At 43.0% G+C, this 22,447-nt stretch overlaps 7 protein-coding genes across 7 annotated transcripts; 4 read left to right on the plus strand and 3 right to left on the minus strand.

Moving 5' to 3' along the window:
• Positions 1–1,157: 1,157 nt before the first annotated feature.
• On the plus strand, positions 1,158–1,695 carry PHALS_08993 (uncharacterized protein; the record flags this gene model as incomplete). Its single annotated transcript, XM_024724441.1, has 3 exons — positions 1,158–1,356; positions 1,432–1,572; positions 1,646–1,695. The coding sequence occupies 3 exons, from the start codon at positions 1,158–1,160 to the stop codon at positions 1,693–1,695; spliced, it is 390 nt and encodes a 129-aa protein (XP_024575318.1).
• A 3,962-nt stretch (positions 1,696–5,657) lies between these two features.
• On the minus strand, positions 5,658–6,371 carry PHALS_08994 (uncharacterized protein; the record flags this gene model as incomplete). The annotated part of the gene is made up of 1 exon (XM_024724442.1): positions 5,658–6,371. The coding sequence occupies one exon, from the start codon at positions 6,369–6,371 to the stop codon at positions 5,658–5,660; it is 714 nt and encodes a 237-aa protein (XP_024575319.1).
• A 575-nt stretch (positions 6,372–6,946) lies between these two features.
• Positions 6,947–7,351, plus strand: PHALS_08995 (uncharacterized protein; the record flags this gene model as incomplete). Its single annotated transcript, XM_024724443.1, has 1 exon — positions 6,947–7,351. The coding sequence occupies one exon, from the start codon at positions 6,947–6,949 to the stop codon at positions 7,349–7,351; it is 405 nt and encodes a 134-aa protein (XP_024575320.1).
• PHALS_15347 (uncharacterized protein) lies at positions 7,350–8,100 on the plus strand. Its single transcript, XM_036407387.1, has one exon. It carries the CDS (start codon positions 7,437–7,439, stop codon positions 7,671–7,673), a length of 237 nt encoding a protein of 78 aa, XP_036263095.1. The 5' UTR covers positions 7,350–7,436; the 3' UTR covers positions 7,674–8,100.
• PHALS_08996 (short branched chain specific acyl-mitochondrial-like) lies at positions 8,101–9,375 on the minus strand (the record flags this gene model as incomplete). The annotated part of the gene is made up of 1 exon (XM_024724445.1): positions 8,101–9,375. The coding sequence occupies one exon, from the start codon at positions 9,373–9,375 to the stop codon at positions 8,101–8,103; it is 1,275 nt and encodes a 424-aa protein (XP_024575322.1).
• A 227-nt stretch (positions 9,376–9,602) lies between these two features.
• PHALS_08997 (mitochondrial import inner membrane translocase subunit tim14-1-like) lies at positions 9,603–10,079 on the plus strand (the record flags this gene model as incomplete). The annotated part of the gene is made up of 1 exon (XM_024724446.1): positions 9,603–10,079. The coding sequence occupies one exon, from the start codon at positions 9,603–9,605 to the stop codon at positions 10,077–10,079; it is 477 nt and encodes a 158-aa protein (XP_024575323.1).
• A 59-nt stretch (positions 10,080–10,138) lies between these two features.
• Positions 10,139–16,411, minus strand: PHALS_08998 (PH domain-containing protein; the record flags this gene model as incomplete). Its single annotated transcript, XM_024724448.1, has 8 exons — positions 10,139–12,037; positions 12,095–12,168; positions 12,228–12,255; positions 12,320–13,111; positions 13,177–15,373; positions 15,440–15,894; positions 15,965–16,122; positions 16,183–16,411. 8 exons carry the CDS (start codon positions 16,409–16,411, stop codon positions 10,139–10,141), a joined length of 5,832 nt encoding a protein of 1,943 aa, XP_024575324.1.
• Positions 16,412–22,447: the final 6,036 nt, after the last annotated feature.

Below are 22,447 nucleotides of genomic sequence, written 5' to 3' on the forward strand. Positions count from 1 at the left end.
TGCTGTCAGAACGGCTATACTTGGTGACTTCAGTGTCGTTGACACAGGGGTCATTGAGCACGGAAGTCGTTCTATTCCAGTGAATTAAGTTGCAGTGTCTAGCGGGCACGCGAGCCTCGTTTAGACAATAATCGGGAGCTGTAATTGTTCTTAATCTTAATGGGGAGTGTAACGGGGTTACACGTACCCTGGTAACGTGGGGATGCCATCTTGTCACACAAGATGGGAATGGTGTGACTGCACCCAAACCAGAAAACGGTATGTAGCTAGGTAGCCAGTAGTTATTTATGTATTTAAATTTTTCTATATATATTAGTAAAACCTATACATTTAAAATCATGCGGTTTAGCCGCAGATAAAAATAAATAAAAATCAGTTTTGAATTCAAACCAAAGATTGTATTAGCCTTGGTTAAGGTAGTAACTACTCCTGGAGTTGGCGGATTACGATCCGCTACACTCGTATTGGTTCTTGTAAAAAATGAAAGTTCGGTGACCTAAATTACGCTTTCTCAAGCGCTAAGCTACGGCAGCCCCGCTGCAACGTCCGACGCGGATTATACTCATAGATCTTTTGACCGTATCGTGTAATAAGAAGAGAAGAACTCCGAGCTTAGTAGATATCCGAAGCGTTCGCATTTGCGCAATGCCATTGAAAGACCATAAGTGTGTCAAGTGTGCATATCATCTTCGTAAGAGAGATGTTAAGGGGAATGTGATGTCAATGTGCACATACATATAGCACTATTGACCTTTGGATTAAGAGAACAATACAAAAGTCTTGATACTTGTAAGGATGCTGGGTAGGTCCGTGGGACACATGTGTTGCTATCCTCTCGTTATCGGATACACTAATGATAATAGTGAAACTAAAATAGTCAATATTGTATAGACTAGACTTAACACTAAATAATGTCCTTTGTGAAATTGGAGAGCAGCCTTGTTCGAAAGATTTCGCTTCCGTGCGAAATTATCTTCTGTGCGTTCGTGAAGGCGGACTATTTACTGAGATGCACGGCAACCGGGTTGAAAATATTCTATACGCTGAACACTCGTGTGCCTCCCACGCTACAAATAGCTCAAGATTACAAGATTTTCAATGAAGATGGCTAAAAATGATCCGTAATTTTGGGTATAGCACTTTTGAGCTAAACCCTCATGAAGACTTATAACAGCCCTCTATTTCTGCCAAGAGTTTTCTCTCAAATCAAAAGCTCTAAAATTTGTACAGGCTCTGGCGGTGAGATTTCACAGCGACAAGAAACACCCACGCTTCATGTCAAGAAGTTCGACGAAGACAATGCAGATATCAAAATTTTATGTTTACCGAGCGTGAAAGACCAACAGCAAGTTAAAGGTTTTGGCGCATATTTAGCTCTGTATCAAACCAACTCTAGAAACTAGGAACTTATGTCTGTGCCCGTTCGCACAGGCTTTTCACATCCGTGGATCAATCTCATCACTATAAAACTTGTGACTCCCCTCAGTCTGACCACTCGGAGGGTCAATTATCAACCATCAGCTTTTGGTTCTACAGTAAACCATAGTTTCGTTGTCGAAAATATCTCCAAAAGTATGCAAACACCCACGTTGTTAGTTAGTCTACGATGTTAGCGGAAGCCTGAACAAATTGATTCTCGGCACAGATATGGCTTTGCTGTCGTCATCAGGTGGCGTGTTGACGACAGTTTCATAATGGAAATTCGCGAGATCGGTCGGGACTTACATTTTGGCAGGTTTCACGTTGCAGTCCATACGTGTATGCGCGCATGTACATATGCAGGTACAAAAGACCTATGGAAGTGCTATTGTTACTGGACAAGCTCAGTGCACCATCCAAATTACATCAGACATTAAAGTCATGTCGTTGGAGCATGACATTCTTGCGCTTGTCTCACTCTTTCGTAAAGCACAGATCGATGCCATGGAACAACGACTTCAATTGAAGTCTCAGTCAGTTCATATTAATATCCGTGTCTTTGTAAAAAATTGGTCATGCATACCTGACGTACTTGTTACTACACTTTGCGCATCTTTGGGATGATACGGGGAAGCATTAGCAAACATGATTTGCTTTTCAATTCACATCCACACAAAGTTGTCATTAGGACGATAAGTGGCATTTTGGTGGCCATCATCAACATATTTAGAACACAGATTGGGTGTCCACGTAGCATCACCCGACAACCACTCTATCCCCTTGTCATGAAAAGAGCTCACCCTTCAGCTACCTAATGTTGATCGAGTTGATATTCCGACTTATCTGCAGCTGAAGTTACAGCCCGAAGCGACGCCAAACGAAATCGTCTGGCAACGCCAGGTTGATGAACGCTGTATGTTTACTATGCTAGGAAATGGTTCTAAGCATTACCTACTGCGTATTCGACGAAAACAGCGAAACAGACGGCTTTGCAACGCCGGCATTTCAAGAAATAAAATAACAAAAATAATTGCCAGGCCTAGCCACCGATTTTACATCAATCCTGACCATTTGTTCAGGTATTAACCGAGTATGAAATATCCATGAAATGTTCTTAGTGCTAACGTCGCACGTAGGACACCATGATTGATCTCAGGACCAACGTAGTTACCCCAAGTACACCTCAAAATCCAGCTTATTGTCTTCATGTTTTCGTGACGCTATGAAAATCTATATATTCATGTGAGAGCTACTAAACGTTGCTGAAGCGTTGAATCAACTCTCTGAAGGTATTCATTGTTGGAGCGGGTATTATACCTATGCATCCATTTCTGATAGCCTATACTTTCCATTGTCCAATTGTACCCAGTGCACTCGGGATATGTTGTACAACAGCACGTTTTCTATAGAAATTGGAATCTGTGCTGGGGCTAGACAAATTTATTTATTGCAAATCGTAACCTTCCACCCAGTGGACTTTCATAAGCCGATTCGCCAAAACTATATATTCAAATCGCACACTTCGCATGATTAGTGCTCTGCCATTCAACTTGAACTTATTTTGGTAGCCATAACCCTGTCATTTTTATGAAGGTTGGAAGCTCGTTGATATGAGTTACGAGAATGAACAGTTTGTTTTGAGATCAGGAAATATCAACACACTTCGGTAGTGTGTTTAGTGGGAAGCGCAGTACTGAAGCGTGTGCTTTTTATAGGAAATAGCGTACAGGACCTTCTGAGAACACATCGTCACCTCGATCTTCCAGAAAACAGTCTGCCGATTTGATGCTTATCAAGTGTATGCAGAGCCAGATTTCTCATTGAGAGATATTATGAAAGGTAAGGTAGTAGTTATGGTATTCAATCGGCATAAACGATTTTTATAGTAGCTATCGCGTGTGCAATTAAAATTAGAATTTGTATACTGGACACCCTGAGGTAAAAATGACGTAAGTATGACGTTAGCGAATAGAACCACATAAGAATCCTCTAATGTACGAGTGAGCCAATACCGTAATCAGAGTATTCTCTATCAGAAATTTGACAATAATGCTGATCATCAGGCAAAACGGCAATTATCAATGTAAATACATTTTGCCTTCGTCATTCTTCTTTTCAAACCAGTCACAGATGGGAAATGTAATCGTGTTTTTTTTCTATCGTCCTCACAAACGGATACAGATCTCATGTGAAATCACCAGAAATGGATCCCGACTCCATATGGCCAGTAATATTACAAACTTCAACAAATTTAAGTGTGCCGCTGAGAAACATATTACATACAACGCCATCATAGGAATGGCTACATGAAAGCTAATCCAAGAATAAGATCTACCGAATATTCCAAACAACTAGACTTTGATAGTGTAGCAAAGTTAAGTAAGATTTAATGATTTCAAGAGTAACAAGGTAATCAATTCTTTAGGATTACCTGGCAGAAAAGAAATATTGAGTCAAGCTTTAAGTATCTATTGAGTTAAAATGATCGGCAAAAACATAAGGCTGCAAGCTTTTTCCTTCTGTAGTAGCACCTTCGGCACAAACGACCACTTTTACCTTGAACTAAGTCTCGTTTTGTTTGCATGAAGAGACAGGTCAAAGACCATATATATTCTTTCAATGAACAAACGTAAACGCAGATTGTCTTAATACATCCAGCAGTCTACACGTTCAAAGTCCTTTACCTTCATTTGCTCCATCGCACCAGTTGTTGCTCGATCGTCTGAGGTTACCTTTACCTTTTGCTCCATCGTACCGGTTGTTGTTCGTGCGCGAGTAGCCACTCATTGTTATCATAGAATTTTGCAACACAATGATCACGAGATCCAGTTAGATGACGCCACTCAAAACAACAAACCACCAACGCAGCGATTTGTGGTTCCAAAGCCTTCCAATAAGTTCGCCAGCAACTAAAAGGTGCATTGAAGCTGTTCTCCGGCTCAATCGCGTATTTATACGTCCAAACACGATTGTCGTGAAATTGCGTTTGACAGGATCACTTTGTACGACGTGAAGATTGCAGATCGCTGTATATTGCCGTCCATTCCATTTTTGTCCCGGCCTAAGGTGCTGCATATTTGTTGTGCGTAAAAAATTCGCGAAAGTTCAAAACGCTATTCGCACGCACGTCGTGTATTGGTCTTGTTGTCAATGAGACGAAATGTTCCCGGATAGAAGCCGTGACCATTCGCCAACCATCGTTCTTGATTGTTCAGGTGCCAAATCGCCGACGTTTTCGAGAGCGCAACATCTGAGCTACGTAATCATGTAAATACGGTCATTTTGTCCATCACATCATAAAAAAACAACGCGATAACCATTTGCAAGCACTCTAGATCGTTTTACAAAACAAGGTCGACCAAAGGCAGCAGACACCGAAATTCTGCTTTTCGTGTTGGGAACTGATGAAAAAAATGCAGGTTATTCAACTTGTCTGAGTTATATTTCCAGTGTTCGAAATGGCTGTGATTGCTCGTCTGCATCTAACTCAAAGCTCGCTTCTCCACATCTTAGATGATGCAATGCTAGCGATAAAGTCCAGTAAACGAATTTCTGGATGAAGCATCTATCAACTGTCACACAATCAACATGAGCCGTGATTTCTCGTCTTGCAGATCAATGTGATAAAAGTGTAACCTCATCGCAGCGTAAGGGTCCTCTATAACTGGACAGACACGTTTCATGGTTTTAGTATAAGTGAAGAGCCGAACTGAGCTGAGCTTGAGCATAACGCTGTCGCCAGATACTTTGTATAACTTTCCGCCGGTATCTACAAGACAGGAAGACAAACATTTCTATCACGCGCAATCGAGTTTTGACCTCGTTTGTCGCGCTAAACATACTTGCTGAAAGCTACTAACAACGATTTAATGTTTGACCATTCGATAAGAAACGTCCGATCTGCAGAGTACCGCGTATAAGTATACGAAAGCATGAAATGATGCTGGACAAGTCTCGGCTAATAATTAGCAGTTTGTAAAGACATACAAGTTTGTCGATGATAAAGCCATCGACGCCCTTGACGCTGGAATATAACAACCATGAATTTGGCAGCGACTGCACGCTCGGTATTAATGCTACAATTTCTTTTTTGGACACGATACTGGATGATACCACACATCACGATTTGTAATTTGATTGTAAATTGTGCCAATCATTTTTCTGACATAAGTAAAAGTTGAGCTGCTGGTAGCTGTCCAGTACGTATAAGTCAAGTGCCGTAGATCCAGAGGTTTATATCAGGTAGTGGTGTCACCAAAGATTGACTCGCTCGACATCTCCGCTGCTATCGACGAGCGAACAGACTCTTTCCCAAATCCAATTTCCTGTTCACTTAAAGATCGGCATCGCATCGCCGACTGGATTTTTGCATTCACTTCAACAGAGCAAAGTGATCCGATGCCCATAAAAGTGTCTTTCTTAAGAAAATCGTGCCTGATTTCTTTAATATCAGTTTCGGGATTCATTCGAAGCCAGGCTGCAAGCCGTTCCTGTTCCTTTACAAGCTGACATTGTTTATGAGTTTGAAGATATGTATTCTTCTTCTTCTTACATCTCGATCTGATAGGGTTCACTTTATAAGTTTCGACAATCGCAGTATCCGTGACAATCGATGATAACTCAGTCGTTGTAGGCTGTAGATAAGTCCCTGCTCTGTAAGGTTGTCGCTGCAATTGCTCTGTAGCTACAACTTTGACACTGTGTATATTTTGTTTTGGCGACCGCTTGTCATCGAGCCGTTTTAATCTCTCTCGTAATTTTAAGATACATTTCGCTGCTCGTTTGTTCGGTGATCCTAGCGATGGTGTAGCGGCTTTCGGTTGTCCGAGTTGTTGACGATATGGCGATTTCTGAAGGTTCGACAGTTCCATGTTGTTGATCCGGATCAGCGAATCTACCCGTTCTTCAGGTTGCTTCCACTTTCGTCGGGGATTATTATTCATTACGTCCATGTTGATGAGACAGTGGAAATCCTCAATAATCTTAATAGCAAAGCAATGGCGACCATTGCGACTGACGGAGTATTTTCGTTCCCAAAGATGGAATTGTTGTCATATCAAACGAAAGTGATAACGATCAAAACAATAAAACGGATAAAACTGCTATATATAGATAAAACTGCTATATATATTTACGTTGAAGCTTCATTAAAGTTATGTTTACATTCGCTATTGACGCGCGAAATATAGAAGACGACATTGAAGATGGGAGATGCATTGTATGGGCTTCTATAAATATCTCGCTTTTTTTACGCTCGATGTGACGATGCTAAGCTTTTGCAGTGTTGTGAGGTAGACTGAAGACGTCTCTCGCACTAGATCCTTAGGATTTGGTTATTGCCACCTGTCACGATACTTGTAAGCTCTGCACCACCGGATGGCTATTGTCGCCTTCTTGCAACTCTCTTTCAGATGGTGAAGAGAGAAGTAAGCGACTTGCACGATTGTAACGCAAAGGAACGGCAGCTCCCATTTTTCGCCATTCCTCTTTTCCGCTGTTCGAGCCGAGGACGAGAGCATTAAGTGCGATGGAAGTGTTTTTTGCGGGCTTTAATGCCGAGGAACTGGCAATGATGCAGGAACTATTGAGACTTTTATTGGAAGACGACGATGTGCACCAGCCAACACCTGGACAGGAAGGCCAGACTCTGCTTAACGAATTAGCAGGTGGTATGACAGTGAACGACTTTGGCGACTATCAATGGGGATTGAGTGCTCCAAACGGTATTGCATGGAATGCACCGCCTGCCATGATGGCTATCTCGCCACAGTACCCGACACAAACGTCTAGAATCCGCACAAATAGCCACTTTGGAAATGACGATGAGCCCATGCTCAAACGTGGCCGCATGGAAGTCGCGCCGACGATGCGAGCATCAGTGAATTGCAAATCGTTTCCTCAAGGCTCAGGAGCGGGACATTTCTACTATTAGGCACGCAAGGAGCTTATGCAGGTGCAGTGCGGAGTGAACGCATGCACTGAGCTCACGTGCCAGAACAGACATTTATTTAATCGCAATGAATGTAGTCGCGAAAATATTGTTTTTGTTTGGTGTTCTTGTCTTTGGTGCAGGGTGTGAGGACCTTATGGTCGAAGTCGAAGATGGCGGAGGGATATGTGCTACAGTGGGTGACTCGAAAAAAATCACTTTGAAAACAGACCACTTACCTGTAATTCACGCCTCGTACATTTCAAACTTCTCAAGCGATATCATGCTTGGCAATTGTGTACATTCGATAAGCTACTTTCAGTGATAACAGTATAAAAAAGAAGCACTTGCAGCGATGCTGTTAAACAAAACCTACTAGCAACAAAATCTTGGTATCAAATGGCTAAACAAACTGATGCCATACATTTGATTATCTTATGATTGTGCTTGACTTGCGCCATGCAAGCACGAACCTCGGCACCAGGCATTGATACAGCCATAGACATGTGAAACGCATTGGAAGGAAAACAATTTTAGTGCTTACAAAAGCTGCTAAGCTCACCTTTGTTCCTATCAACATTCGAGAAAACAGTTGGACTATTACTAACTATTGCAGTTTTTGAAGTTCGGTTGTAATTAAGATGATGGGTGATCTTAATAAGAGCGATAAATTTCGCAACACGCATAATAATGTTGAGTTCTGATCTTCAATGCTCACCTATTGCACATTTGCGAAGGATGTTGTGACTCTCTTAAACAAGTTCTTGCTTGATCAATCTAGCGATTGTACTGAGCTGAATATTACTCGTACCGCCGTAAATTGTACCAACTTTGCAGTCTCGATAGAATTTTTCTGCTAGAAGTTGTTTCGAGAAGCCAACACCACCTAATAATTCGATGCACTTCGATGACGTTCGCTCTGCCACACGAGACGCGTGTAGCTTGGCCATACACGATGCCTTGACAAATTCATGTCCAGCGTCCTTGAGTCGAGCGGCGTTGTAGATAAGCAGTCGTGCGCTTGCAAGATCCACAGCTAGTTCAGCGTATTGATGTTGCACTGCCTGAAAGTCGCCAATTACACGACCAAACTGCTTCCGCTCGAAGAGATAAGGCATCGCATGCCGGTAAGCTCCTTCTGCAATACCAAGTTGTTGCGCTGCAATACCAATCCGCCCTTCATTGAGTTGACCAATAGCAATAGCATAACCTTGGCCCACTTTGCCAAGCACCTTTTCCTTCGAAATTTTGACATCTTCAAGAATGACAGAGGACGTAGATGATGCGTTGAGTCCGAGCTTCTTCTCTGGAGGTCCAAATGAAAGACCAGGCGTACCACGCTCCACAATGAAGCAAGTGATACCTTTATATCCTACGGACGAATCCACAGTAGCCATGACCAAAAACACATCAGCATGCGCGACGTTCGAAATCCACATTTTCTCGCCATTCAAAGTATAATAGCTTCCATCAGCTGAAATGTCAGCTTTTGTCTTAAGTGAAAAGGCGTCGCTACCAGCTTCAGCTTCAGTCAAACAAAAGCTCCCCACTGTGTTTGTCGATAAACGTGGCAGATATTCTTCTCGCTGCTTTTCAGTACCGTAGCGTAAAATCACGTTGCTTACGACAGTGTTCTGTAAATCACACAAGAGGCCAACACTCGCGTCAACGCGAGATAACTCCTCGATAGTTAGAATCAAGCTCATGAATGATGCTCCCACTCCTCCGTATTCCATTGGAATCTGCACCGATAGCAGACCATTTTCAAAAAGTCCTTTGATCACTTCAGGTGTCATCTCACCTGCTTCGTCCATACTACGAACACTTGGTTGAATCACATCGGCAGCAAAGCGAGTGACTGACTCTTTGAACATTTCTTCTTCATCAGTCAAGATCGTGAGGGGCATAGGCAATGCTGTAAGCGAGTCACTAGTTGTTATTATGTTTCTATTCCATTGACGAGCTCCAATCACAGCTGCCTTCGAAGCTTGACGTTGCATTTGGTTCAACACGTTGCGTAACATCATAGAAGAAAGCAAATAGTAAAGTGAAGGTCCCTCCTTCGACTTGGTGTGTGATCTATGATTGGCTATCTTCAAGCTGCATCAAATCTGGCAAAATAGATGCATGACTTACTTCAACTAGCATTTGAGAATTAATAGTTTACTCTTAATTATGTTTGCTACATCTCATTTAAGTGTATTTGATGTAACATCACATTTCATCAGATCGAGTCCACACAATTAACTTATCAATGTCCCTCGTCCGTCGTCTTGTTAGCTCTTCCCGCTCCGTGCAGACGTGGCATTTGCCCATAAACAGTTGCTCTTCCTACGAGCAACAGAAACCTACGCAAACACTGTCTCTACGAGCTTTCCACGCATCTCCACAACGTGAAAATACAGCGCTGATCGCTGGCTTAGGTGTTGCTGGTGCCGCATTGAGTGCCAAGTACGCGCTACAGGTCTGGAATGCGTACAAGAGCCGACCAAAGAGCGAACAGATAAGCTCATGGAAGTATCGTAATTTCTACGATGGTCCGTTTGAGGAAAAAATGACGAGACGCGAGGCTGCACTCATTTTGGGCGTGCGTGAAAGCGCTTCAGAGGAGAGAATTCGCAATGCACACCGAAAACTACTGATTCTGAATCATCCTGATACGGGTGGCTCAACATTTTTAGCAACAAAGATTAACCAAGCTAAGGAATTGTTGCTTAATGGGGGCAAGTAAACTGTAGCATCTCTATAATAGACTCATCATTACAAGACCAATGTGTTGAAAGTAGTGCTTTACCGAATGTTATCAGGCAGAGGTAAAACGGGTAATGGAGTTGAAAAAGTAGTGGGTACGTTAAGACCAATAGTTTGGTGCTGAAGACGTGCGAGCTTGTCTGCATTCTTATACGTGAAGGGAATTTGGGTCATAAGTTGATCCACAATAGACGCAAAGCTCCGTTCAAATTCCGTTTGTAAAGGAGACACTTTAGCAAATGAACGAGGCGATACATCTGTTTCTATGGGTAAAGACAAATCAACTTTCGTCATGGGAAGTTCAGTGTCTGATGATAAAGGAGGTAAGAAGTTGTCGTTTGCAGTGTCCAATTGATCGAGATCAAAGTGATGCTGAAAAAGTTCAGTCGAGATGAGAGCAGCTGGAGCGGACACATGCGGAGTATTGGGTTGGCTAGAGCGACGAAAAGCTTCTCGACTTATAAGAAGACATTGCCAACACAATTGAGCAAAGTCGACAAGAAGATTTGCGAGTTCGTGACGTTTCTGTAAACTGTCGTGACTGCCTAACTTTTGACCTTCAGCGTTCACGAGCTGTGGTGCATTACTAGCAAGGAACGACTCGAGAACTTCCGGAATGCCGCCGTGCACATGTGTGTCGACACTGCCTTTCAAAACCATAGTCAAAGTTTTCAAATCCGTCTTTCTGACGCATTCCTTTTCAATTTCAGCTCGAAGAAGACTGCAACGCTTTTTAATGTCATCCATTGAGTTTTCGATGGGACTTCGTAGTTCTTCGTAACGCAAACATACACGCTGACGATGCAGATGACATGGAAATTCTTGGGCTACCAACAGAAATGTTATTCGTTTCATTTGCTCCCATGTTTTGCCGTAGGCTGATGAACTTCCACGAGTGAAGGGCACTGCAAACTTAAATGCCACTCGCCAGTTGACAAGTTGTGACTTCGTAGCATTCGGAAACGATAACTCGTTCGCAAGAGCTTCCTCCACTGTCGTCACGCGCAGGAAAATAACGTTGGGGTTACTTTCACTGCCGGCCAGTGGCTTTGGCTCTAGCACGACATCGACCCTTTCACATTGTGGGTATTTGGTACGAAGCATCGTTTTCATTTCGGTTATGAACTCACCAAGTGATATGAACTTGCTTCGTTTGTAGATAAACTCGTCTCTGGTGATTAAAGCGGACACACAACCACCTGCATAGCGTACTCGGTAGAACGAAAAAGCTGAGCTGTTGGGCTGACCTCCTCCAGGATCCTGTCTTTCAGCAAGTCGTCCAATTAGTGCTTCAATACATCGGAGCATTTCTCGATATTCATGAAAATTTCGCTGCTGCTTCAAGTGCACAAGCAGAAGCTCACAAATTGATAGTTCTTTTTCAGTCCAGTCGGCTCGTTCTGCATAGCTACGAGCAACAAAAAGCTCACGTACGATCCACTCGTGAAGTCGTGAAGAAGATATCGAATTGCTTCTGACTTGACTTTGCTGTACGCATTCGATGGCCGCCAATTTACAGCAAACAGCTTCCGCAAACGTACCTCGACGCAAGTGAAGACGAAGTAAAGCGTTGAGCCAAATGAGTTTTTCTTCTAAAAGCCAATGTGGGGAAATGTCTCGAACAACACGATCAATTCCTTCCTCGATCTCTTCCACGTCGTGGGCTCCATTAGGGTCTTGAAACGCATTATTCCAGCGTTCATACGCGTGAACTTTGGTTGTCAAATCATTCAAAAGCTCGATAAATTGAAGATGGAAGCCAGACGGAAGACTTGAGCTGCTGTCGCGCAAATTTGTCGCAAATGCACGCATCTCATCTAACATATCTCTCACAGATGATGTGGACATTGTAAACACAAGAGGCTTACTAGGTGATGGGAAAAAACCTGCTGTGAGTACTTTGAGAATCGGTGCTTTCACAAGAAGAAAACTCCCAGTCTGTTCATGGCACACCAACAGCAATTGGCTCAACAAGATTGCTGCATGTCTTCGCACCATGAAATTTTTTGCTGTCGTTGCAATAGCCAAAATCAACTGAGTCCGACATTGGTCATATGGTAGTGGAAGCCCTGGGATTCGAACAGCAAACAAAGGCAACGAAAAGCTCGTTATGAAGGATTGTAAGTACTGCAGTAAAGTGCTAACAAAGCACGATTCTATGTCAACTGTAGCTCTTAATTCATGATCTCGAAGCTGGTGTTCCATCTGAGGATTACTTACATGCTCAACCTCTCCAGCTAAATAACTGATGCTGCTTGATCGGTGCAGCAACTGGAAAAACAGCTCCGTGATGTATCCAAGAAGGACAAGTGCCTGCTTCGTCAATTCAGCTTGTGACGCCGCATTGCCAGCCATAAGAGAGCAATCTGAAGTCTTAAAACAAGGCTTGTAGGCTACTTCTATCGCTCGAATAACGTTTTTGTATTGGTCAACAGCGGTTTGAAGCACTAGAAATGCTGTTTCTGCTACCGCTTGCTGCAGACAAGCGAATTGTTTTCTGTGCCCCCGATCTTGTTCATAGTCAATGTTCTTTGATACTGCTTTCTCTTCATAGCCAGTGCTAAAACCAGTACGTCGCTGCTGAATGCTCGAGTATTGCTTGCTCCAATTACGTGGAAGTGACTTTTGAGTTGGACTTCCATCCATCCCATTTTGAGTTGTTTCACTCATAGTATCAGCAAGATTAGATTTAGGTATTGCTTCCAGTCCACTACCTCCTGCTCGACGATGAAGGCCGTGGCGATTTACAAGACGATTTTCTAGCAGTGACAACCCTGTTTCGCTGTCAGGTGCACCCAAGTCCGGCGAGAGGAGATGATGATAATCTTGTTCATTCGTCCTGTTTGACGACTCAACACTCAAGAATATCTCCAGCAGTCGTTGTATTAAGGCCAGACTAGCATGGACTCTGGCTTCATCATATGCTAAATACTGACCGTCACATGTGTTTTCTGTGTGAACGCCGACCACATTTTCGTTTGAAATGCTTTGATGAGCAGATTTTGACATGTGCTACAATGACATCGTTTGTGTGAGTAATTTCGAGAAAACATCCAAAAAGTGTCATCTTAACTTACTTTCACGACGACGCGGCGATAAAAAGCAAGCGTTTCTGTCACGCCGACTTCCATCTGACGGTCTCCAGTCAAATTCTGACCTTCGTATGAAAGGAAGAAACGTGATAGTTGTGACGTTGACACACTATAGAGAAGGTGGCCAATACACACCATAATCTCTTTTTGAATAGTAAAAACGGACTTGCCTTCACCATTTAATCCATTTGACGAATGACCAGTGATAGGATAACTACTGGACAACACTTTTCCATCTGTCGTGAGTTGAGCAAAGTGATGGAAGAAGGGATAATATAAGAGAGCAATCGTTTCTTGCTGTTCCCGACTTTGGAAGTAAGGATTATATGCTTGTGCTGCAAACATCCTTCTCAACAAGCGCACGCTATCGACTCGTATTGTCTGTTCGCTTTGAGTGTTAATAATTTGCAAAAGTTTCTCAAAAACAGCTTTCACGAGCCATGCTCGGGTTTTCAAGGCACAACTGTCCTCAGCACCATTTACTGTAGGAAAGAATTCAAAGTCTACCAAGATTTGAAGAAATGGAAGCCAAATATGGCGAAGGCTATTTGCATCTCCCTGCACATCAACGTCTTTGACATATCGATCAATGACTCGAGCAGGAAAAACATTTTTGACAACGAGAAACACTCCTCGACAAAAGTACGCAACACTGCGATTGACTTCTTTCTGAAGTAGCAATCCATTAGACGTATCACTAGCACAGACGACGAGTTGATTAAGCAAGCGTTCTAGCATGACCTCGTCATTTCGATTGAGCAGCATTGGTAACATTGTTCTTCCCTTTATTGGACTGTTGCGTTGATCTAGCAAGCTCATGGCCATAGATTTTAAAACAAGTTGCAACAGTACATTCGAATACGTTAGTGATATTCGTCTCGTTTCGGCGTTTTCATCAACCGATGCCTTATTGGTTAGCACGTTAAGCCATGTTTCGAGGAGTGCACCATAAACACAATTACGCTCGGTGTTCGATGAAGTCCTAGAAAACGAATGGATTTCATTGGGATCGTCGATCGATGTTTCGTCGAAGACAACGTGAACAAAATCATGAAGCACTCGATTCATCTCGTGAACCTTTAATGACCCTCGTGGACTCCAACTTGTTTTCTCCATGATGGCAAGCAGAGTACGGAATGCTGACCATCGCACAATTGAGGTCCCATATCGTAGGTATCCGAGTACAAACTTGGCGATCATGAAGAAAAAGAAACGTGCATTTAACGCACTGCTATGGTTGAGATCCCTTAAACGTCGAATGATAATTTCTTCTTTACTATCATAATTAAGTTTTTGATTGCCGTGAAATGGACTTAAAAATGCAGCGACAGCGCTGTCTTGGCTGTGTATTGAGGACACAACCCGACAACGACAAGTAAAAACTGCCTTGTTATTGTCAAGAGCAACATCTCGAGCATTCGCGACATAGCCACTGGAAAGTAAAATAGCTGTTGTCGATGACTTCGTAGTAGCTGGAGCCGGATTCACATTCACCGAATACTTCCCATCTTGTAAAATTGTTCCATCTTTTCCAAAGATTGGAATCACTGCCCACCCAAAAAGTTCCTGCTGTGATTGACTGAACTGCAATTTCTTGCAGTGAACGTGGTAAAATGTGAATAGCAGATGATGGTTTGCGGTCAAACACTCAGGCAGGCAGATCTTGATTTCATCGTCATACTGTGGATTCTTTTGATGGTATCCTACAAGTGCGTATGCTGCACAGCTTATCTGGTTATCAGCTTGATAAATTGCGCGAAGAAAAGCATCATTAGACACTTCATCACCACTCACATGATCAATTTCTCGTTGAAGTAATTGAATGCGAATTGCAATGTTGCGAAAAAGACACTTTTCGAGCTGAAGCGGGTAAACGTATAAAGTGTTCACGTACGAGACAGCCACTGGACCTGAGCCTGTTAGTCCAAATTTTGGAATCAAAGATGAAGTACAAAAGGGCTGGATTTCACGACACACAATCGCTGTGTCTCCTTCGATATTTTCGTTTCTATAAACGTGATTGATACTTTGTTGGCCTGCCTCGGAAAAAGGATCAAGAATGTTCAATCGTGGGTGAGGAGTTGACACTACATTTCCTAGACTCTTGAATTTCGCATCGGCTAATTCTTCTGCTGTAATCGTGTCAACGTCAAACTCACACAAAGCAGGTGTAACTTTTTCTCTAGATTGACAAAAAAGTGTCAGTGTATAGTGATCGTTGTAGTACACATTCCTGTTAAAAACCTACTTAAGGAGACCTCGAATGGCATCTGACATCAGAGAAATTCGTTGCTCTTCCGAGATACATCCTCGCTGCCGAAATAAAGTCATTGATTGCTTGGTGCCTTTCTTTAACGGCATAGTTCCCCATGCAAGTGACTGCTGAAACCTACCTAAACGTACTTCGCAATCAACAGCCTTTTCAACTAGCTTTTGCTGCTCCATTTTCGAGGCAAATTTGACTGGAGTACAGTATGGTGTTGTCGCAATATCTCCGTCGCCTACTAGCACCTTGCTTACTTTCAAAAGCACGTACAAATTCTGCATCTGCAATGTTGGAAGTACATAAACTAAAACTGCAGGAGCAGTTGGAATCTCCTCGTTATTTAGCATTGGACCCGGAATCCGAAAGCAAAACTCTTCGGTAGCTCGAACGCCTAGTGACATGTCATATACTACCAATCTATACAAAAGAGACTCGACCTTCAAATCAAGACATGTAAAATGTAAGGACGTGCAAAAGAAGCAAGAAATAAAAAATTACTTAACTGACCGAGCCAAGAAAAAAACGAATACGTAGCTTGATCAAAAGAGCTTGTGCTTCCGGAACAGCTATGCGTGGCTCTAAGTATGACGATTTTCGAATTTCAGATGCAACCGTGGGTTCGCCTGATGTATACTGAGGTTCGTAGCTCCTCATAAATGAACCCTCTGTCATTCAAATGACGTATCAAGCTTACAGCCTTACAAATATTACATCATGAGACCTACTAATATTATTAGTCGAAGCGGGCAAATTAGGAAGCTGTAAAGTTTTCCATGGCCGCAAGAACTCTTGAAGAATGGGCGCGTCTACAGGGGACGGTGGAGGAAGTGGAAGCGCCATTTCATATCTCCATTCCTTCCTGTTCAGTTCTACCAAATTCAAAGTTCCTGGTGGTATCCCAAACCCCGATTTCAATTCTGCCCATTCGTCAATCGGCGATTGCTTTTCCTCCATCTGCTGGTCACAGCCGATGAAATTGAAGACGTTAGCACTAAACCGACTCGCCGTTCTCTAATCCAAGAAATTGTTCTTGAAAAGACGCCAAATGCAATAAATAACATCGAATACTCCACTCGTGGAGTTTAATACATATAGATAAAACAATATATTCGCTCTCTCTCAAAAGCGTATTAATGTTGCGAAAAAGCTTCACAGCGATGTATATTGCTAAGATTGTGGCAGTGAGATTTGATCATATAGAGAAAAGTCTCGTGGTGGCTATTCAATCCGAGCAAACCAGCAAGGAGGTCATATCTGAACGACAACGATGATGATGGAGAAGTCGCCATGCTCATGACAGTATGCACTGTTTTGGCACATGAAAGGATCAACCCTTGCAGAAATATTCAAGACAGTACCCACACATCGTTGCGTAGCACTTCATCTTTTGTTCACTTTGAACCAGAACTGACGTTTGCCAAGCCGTATTGACAAACTAGCAACACGCACTTCTTTAATCTGCTAAATGCTCAAAACATGTGTGGCGTTGAACATCGCATACTTTTAATCCTAGTATCAAAATAGAAAGACTTTCACATGAATCTTAAAGACAGTATTACGAAATCGCAACATTGGATCCCGAGTGAAAAGAGGCTAATCTTAAACTCGACATTTTAAAAGAAATGTGATCACGTTTCTATCGTGCGAAGGTGCACTGCTGTTTAACACACCACATTATTTGTTCTCGCAACATAACCAAGTGTAAACTCAATGTTGGAATGTTCGACTTCGTAGTTTATGTTTACCGTTGGTTAGTAGAAGAAACCCGAACCGTTCGTATATTACTTTCGTTTGGTTAACTGGTTGAACAAAATATCAACAGTCATTATTCTACCTAATCTTAGCTCTAGTTTCCCTAAAGCCGAGGGCCATGACTGGTAGTTTGTAACTTCTCACGTAAGGTGTTGCTAAGCGGCTCGCTGCAGTGAGTAGCATTTTAGCCACAACAATTTAAGCCGTGAAGAAACTGTGATTCTTGTGAATTTAATGAATTAAAATGTAGACAATCATCCAAACGACTTTTAATACTAGTTCGCTAAAAGATGGCGGGCACCTTCGGAGCTGAGGTCTTGAAGCTCCTGGCCAGTTGTGCAACTAAAATGCTTTGAATTCCTTGACCAGGAGTAGCGCCAGATTATTTAATCACGTTAAGAGCTTGCTCAGGACCAGTATGTCAGAGCCCCATGCGTAACAGGGTACGTACCATAATCGTGTGCACATACACTTCTCTGCTGATATGATTGCACGAAATTTGCAATACCGAAGTGTTAATATTTTTTAAAAATCATAAAGGAGATGTCAGTAGTTGACGTGGTCTGCTAATCGCACGCCAACAAACTCCGTCAATCCAAGGGTAATATAAAAAGTGAAACGCATCGATTTAGCAATTAGTCCGAATCAATCGTAAATGGAGTGAACGAGCTCTTGATTCCCTGCCTGAATGAACGTCCAAAGCTAAACCTCTGTGACATTTGTCTGCGCGAAATCTTTGAGTCGAAACTTGCTCTGTACATAGTGCACGATGGTAGTAATTGTAGCTAATCGCACTACCGAATCGTGAAAATCATGTCGTCTCTACGAATAAAAAATATCAGATGCTAGAGTGCCTTTCCTCGGGACAACTAGTTCAGATAAGTATACTTACGTTGGTTCTTAGTTTTACCTGTATAAAGCGACTGAAAACCTAAGGATTAAATGCGGCATTTGCTTAACTGGAAGCACTTTCCAGCTGTAAATTGCGCTGGTGATGAGCGCTCGCGCCGGGCACCACTAGAAGAAGCGATATAAAGGCGCTAATGTCAACTGTCTAGGACTTTGAGTGCTGGAATGAAGCAAATTTTGCTCTTTGGATGAGGGAGATCGAGATAGCCATGACTGTGGCAATGCTCTAAACGGAGCAGCAGACACTCGCGTTTACGATGTCAAAGCAAGGGGGTCGCACGGAAGAATAGATTCTAACCTTTGTAAAGTCGTAAATTAGGTGATTGCTTCATGGAATGACAGATGTCACGAGTGTTTGCAGCGCCTGATCAGTAGTATCGGGTAAGCTCAAAATTCTTATTCTCTCGTCAAGGGGGTGTTACAAGAAGTGTCGGAATATGGATATGATTTCGGAAGTTTTATCTTCCCAATGGTAATCCCAGAATTAAAAACTCTATTTTCGTGGATGGTCTCCGAATGCGTGTAATTCACTCCAACATCTTCTGCGTCCACTCTTCCTCTGTCAAGGAACACATGTGTCAAATCCAATGCCGCGAGGTTCGGATGAGATAACAAAGGTGCAAGCTTCTTGGGAGTGCGAGTAATGATGAACCACGGCAATGTTGAAATTCTTTAGCTGCTGACAAGCTTCACAGCTCTCGTATATGCTCTATATGTGAGACTAAAAGCATTCACACATAGCCGGCTATCCTAGCTCCGGCAGAGAGATACGAAGGGTCGAGCTCTTGGCAAAGATAAACAACGAGTCAATCGCGGAAAACTATCGGGTTTGAGTAGGCTCCTCACGGATGCCTACTAAAAATATTGCCTCGAGCTGGTCATGCTGAAAGGACTTAACTTTAAAGAAACGATTTTCCCAAAGAACGTTTTGCGCTTACAGCCAGAGGATATTTGGAAATTTGCAAGCGGCGTTTCGAGCTTTGTAAAGCGGTGAATAAAGTATTGATAGACTTTGTAGCATCAAGCAATTGCGCACTACACGCGATGGAGAGAGGTTGCCAGCACGTGAAGTGCTAAACGGATACAATTACCAGTCGGCCTTTGATGGGGACCCTGATAAAAATGTCAGCGTTTGTGCCGTAAGTTATTTGAAGATTAAGGTCTTTTGCAGCGTGGAACGTCATCGTGCCCTGGACTAGGGTTTGAAACATGACTTAATCCTAGGTATGGCGTGGCTGAAACGCCACCAGCCAAGAGTAGACCAAAATAATATGGGTTAGATGCCACACACTTAACTTTTGGCGGAGCTTGGATGAGTCTCGTATTCGCCTCTGCCAGAAAGCAGAAGCACTTTTGGAGCAGGCGCAAAGCTGCAATAGCCTCCATACCGAAGACATGGGATAGTTCGAGATTGTAGCAATAGTATTACTAAACTACTCTGGCGGGACTTAAAAGCCAGGGGCAGTAGCTTGCGAAAGTCATAGGGTAACACAGGCGAAACGGCTATGTGTTCTATGTTTTCCAGTTCTCAAGGTGTTCTTTTGGTGGGACGAAAATAGTTTTAATCTGGTGTCTTCTGTGGCAGGGCTGACCCTGAGGTCAAAGAGGATGGTTCATCCTTGTCACAATGGGATCGTACTGCTGAGTCGTCTCAACAGTGTGACTGAACCATTGAGTGGGGCAGTTAAAGTACATGGACGCGAATGGAGTGATCGAGGCAGTGCTAAAAGTTAGAATCATTTCCTCACTACCTCCGACAGAAGGTTTTAAGGAGTCGGAGAGATAACCTGTAGGGAAGTATGCAAAGAAATGCACGGCAGAAAAGTCACCGAAACGGTAAGGTTGGTACTGGAGGAGGGGCTGAGCTCATTTATCCATCATTACTAACTCGTCATCGAGAACACTAGCAGAGCACAGTGTGAGAATTGGAGCAGCTTTCTTTAAGGCTCCACAAATTTGTTGAAACCTTAGTTTGAGTTTTATCACAATGTGATACTCGAGAACTACCAAGCGTTTACACACGGATAGTGGAATGCGTCATGATATCAGCCGGTATTCCTGAATTTACATATTGTGTCCTACGGCAAAAAAGGGGGCTGTGGAACGCCATTGATGCCTCGTTCCGTGCTGAACACGAATCAGCTTTGGCATGAAAGCGAAATTCTCTCATAATCAACACCAACTTCAGTGTCAGAAAGGCTAACAGTTAGTAGTGAATTGATGATGCTCATAATAAGCTAATTGCAGCCACAACTTTGCGTCAAACGTTTCTTTCAGAAAAAATTGTAAAGCACAGTCGTCTGCACATTATCAAATCGCCTTTACTTGGTTGGTGAATCTTCCCAGCTCTCAGCGCTCAAGATTAACAGCAATGATTCACTCACTGCAGTGAGTTCTCTAAGCTGAACGATCTGTTAGTAGTTTGATACGTCACAAGGACTGTGTAACGCACCAGAAATGGTCCACCATCTGGCAAAGCAGCTGTTCAAGCTACGTCATGACTAGAACATTAAATTCGACGATGCTCTTTTGCAGAGTACGGTGGGTGCAAGTAAAGAGCCACACAAAATCCTAGGCCAAAACTCGATAAATTCAGGACCGTTTAGATTGGCTAGTGCTTTTGTCCTGAAGAGAGTTTAAGAAGTGACGCGAATTATACCGAATGACGAAGTATCACTTTAGTTTCATTAAAAAGAATAACAAATGATGCTGTGATGCAGAGGAAGAAGTCGTCTTCGAAACGTGAGCGGAAGCCGCATGTGCGCCTCGATTTCACTTCTTTGAATTGAAGTCAGCCAATTTATATCGCCTGCGCCGCTTTCGCCTTGCCATCGGCTTTAATTTACTTAAAGTAGATACCGATTGAAATAAATATTTAATTGCATTTGATAGCCACCGGCTCAAAGCGGCAGGAAAATGCGTTTCATTCATGTCAAGAACGTTTGGCAATGAAGTAGACTCATCCCGACATTTGGTTGCGCGTGGTGAAATTTAAGTCATCGCAATATATACAGACCATGCGTTCTTGCGCTTAGCGTTGTCACGACCACATCTCGCGCAGGGTAAGGTAGATAAGCTTTCTTAGTTGCCAAGCATATTTTGAGGCAAAGTGGAATGTGGAGGTGGATGCACTTTCGCTACACCCCTAGCTGAGCTCGCATGCCATGATAGTGGCGTAACATTTTACGAGGCGATATATACAGCGTACGGGTTAGACGCAACATTTGGTGAGCTACTGAAGCTTTGGAAAGCGTGACGTTTAAGAGCACGATAGCCCATCAATCCTAGCGCATGCTGCACGACTTCGTAGCTGCGCCTTATTCTAATGCTTGTTCAATACAAACCACATGACATGCAGCATGAAGCGATGTCTCATGATGAGGATCTTGTGTACAAAATACTGTATGACACCGTCAAGTGGCCGCATCGAATAAAAATAGATATTGTTCGGTGCGCACTATATTTCGATGGCCCAACAAGTATAGGCAGGTAGTCATGTACGTGCGTGCGTATGGAATACTTCAGCGAAACAAAGTCTTGACACATGCGATAGGGCCTTGGCCAGCCTGCTAGACCTGGCGGAGTGTTGGCAGCCCATTAGTATAAATTCAATTTTTGTTATTCCAAAAGACGCGTCTATCAAAACCGACTTGTTTCTTTGTTGACCGTCTAAAGCGATCTCGCCCGTCTCTCTGCTGTCATTAATACTGTGACAGGCAAGATAGGACACAGCCAGCTTTTTTTCTGAAAAAATTATCTTATTAACATAACTTGCCAGTAGCCAACGTATCAGTTATAGACCCGCACTCTGCAGTGAAGGCTTGGCATCATTGTTCAAGGTGCTATACGCTAGACTAAGTGTTTTACTCTGGCGTCCGCAAACAGATGACTGGGCGAAACATGTGGACCGCCTGGTAATTATCGTTTGAAGCACTTGCTCGAGTAAATCAAAATACAGGAGGAACCGCTTATATCCATTCGAATTGAGGTGAATAATGCAGGATGCACTTCTACATGCTGTACCATATGTTTCATCACTGGCCTCTACGAAGTGCGCTTCGGTCCTCATGGGATAAATAGTCGGTCAAAATTGACTTGAAGATATCAGATCGGTTACGTTTGCAGCAAAACAAGTGTTCAATTAATCTTGCAACACTTTCCGCCCTTAGAAACGCGCGATATGTAGCTCGTGGAAAGAAACAGATAGCGCAATGAGTGCTTCATTTTCTTGGGTTACAGCTGTCGTCAGCTCGGTTTGAATGCGTCTGGTCAAGCATCAGAGAGTCACTGCAACCTTTCTCGTCGAAGAATATCTCGGTAGCTTTTCCG

The sequence above is a fragment of the Plasmopara halstedii genome (genome assembly GCF_900000015.1).
Source record: "Plasmopara halstedii genome assembly, contig: Scaffold_323, whole genome shotgun sequence".
NCBI classification, from domain to species: domain Eukaryota; phylum Oomycota; class Peronosporomycetes; order Peronosporales; family Peronosporaceae; genus Plasmopara; species Plasmopara halstedii.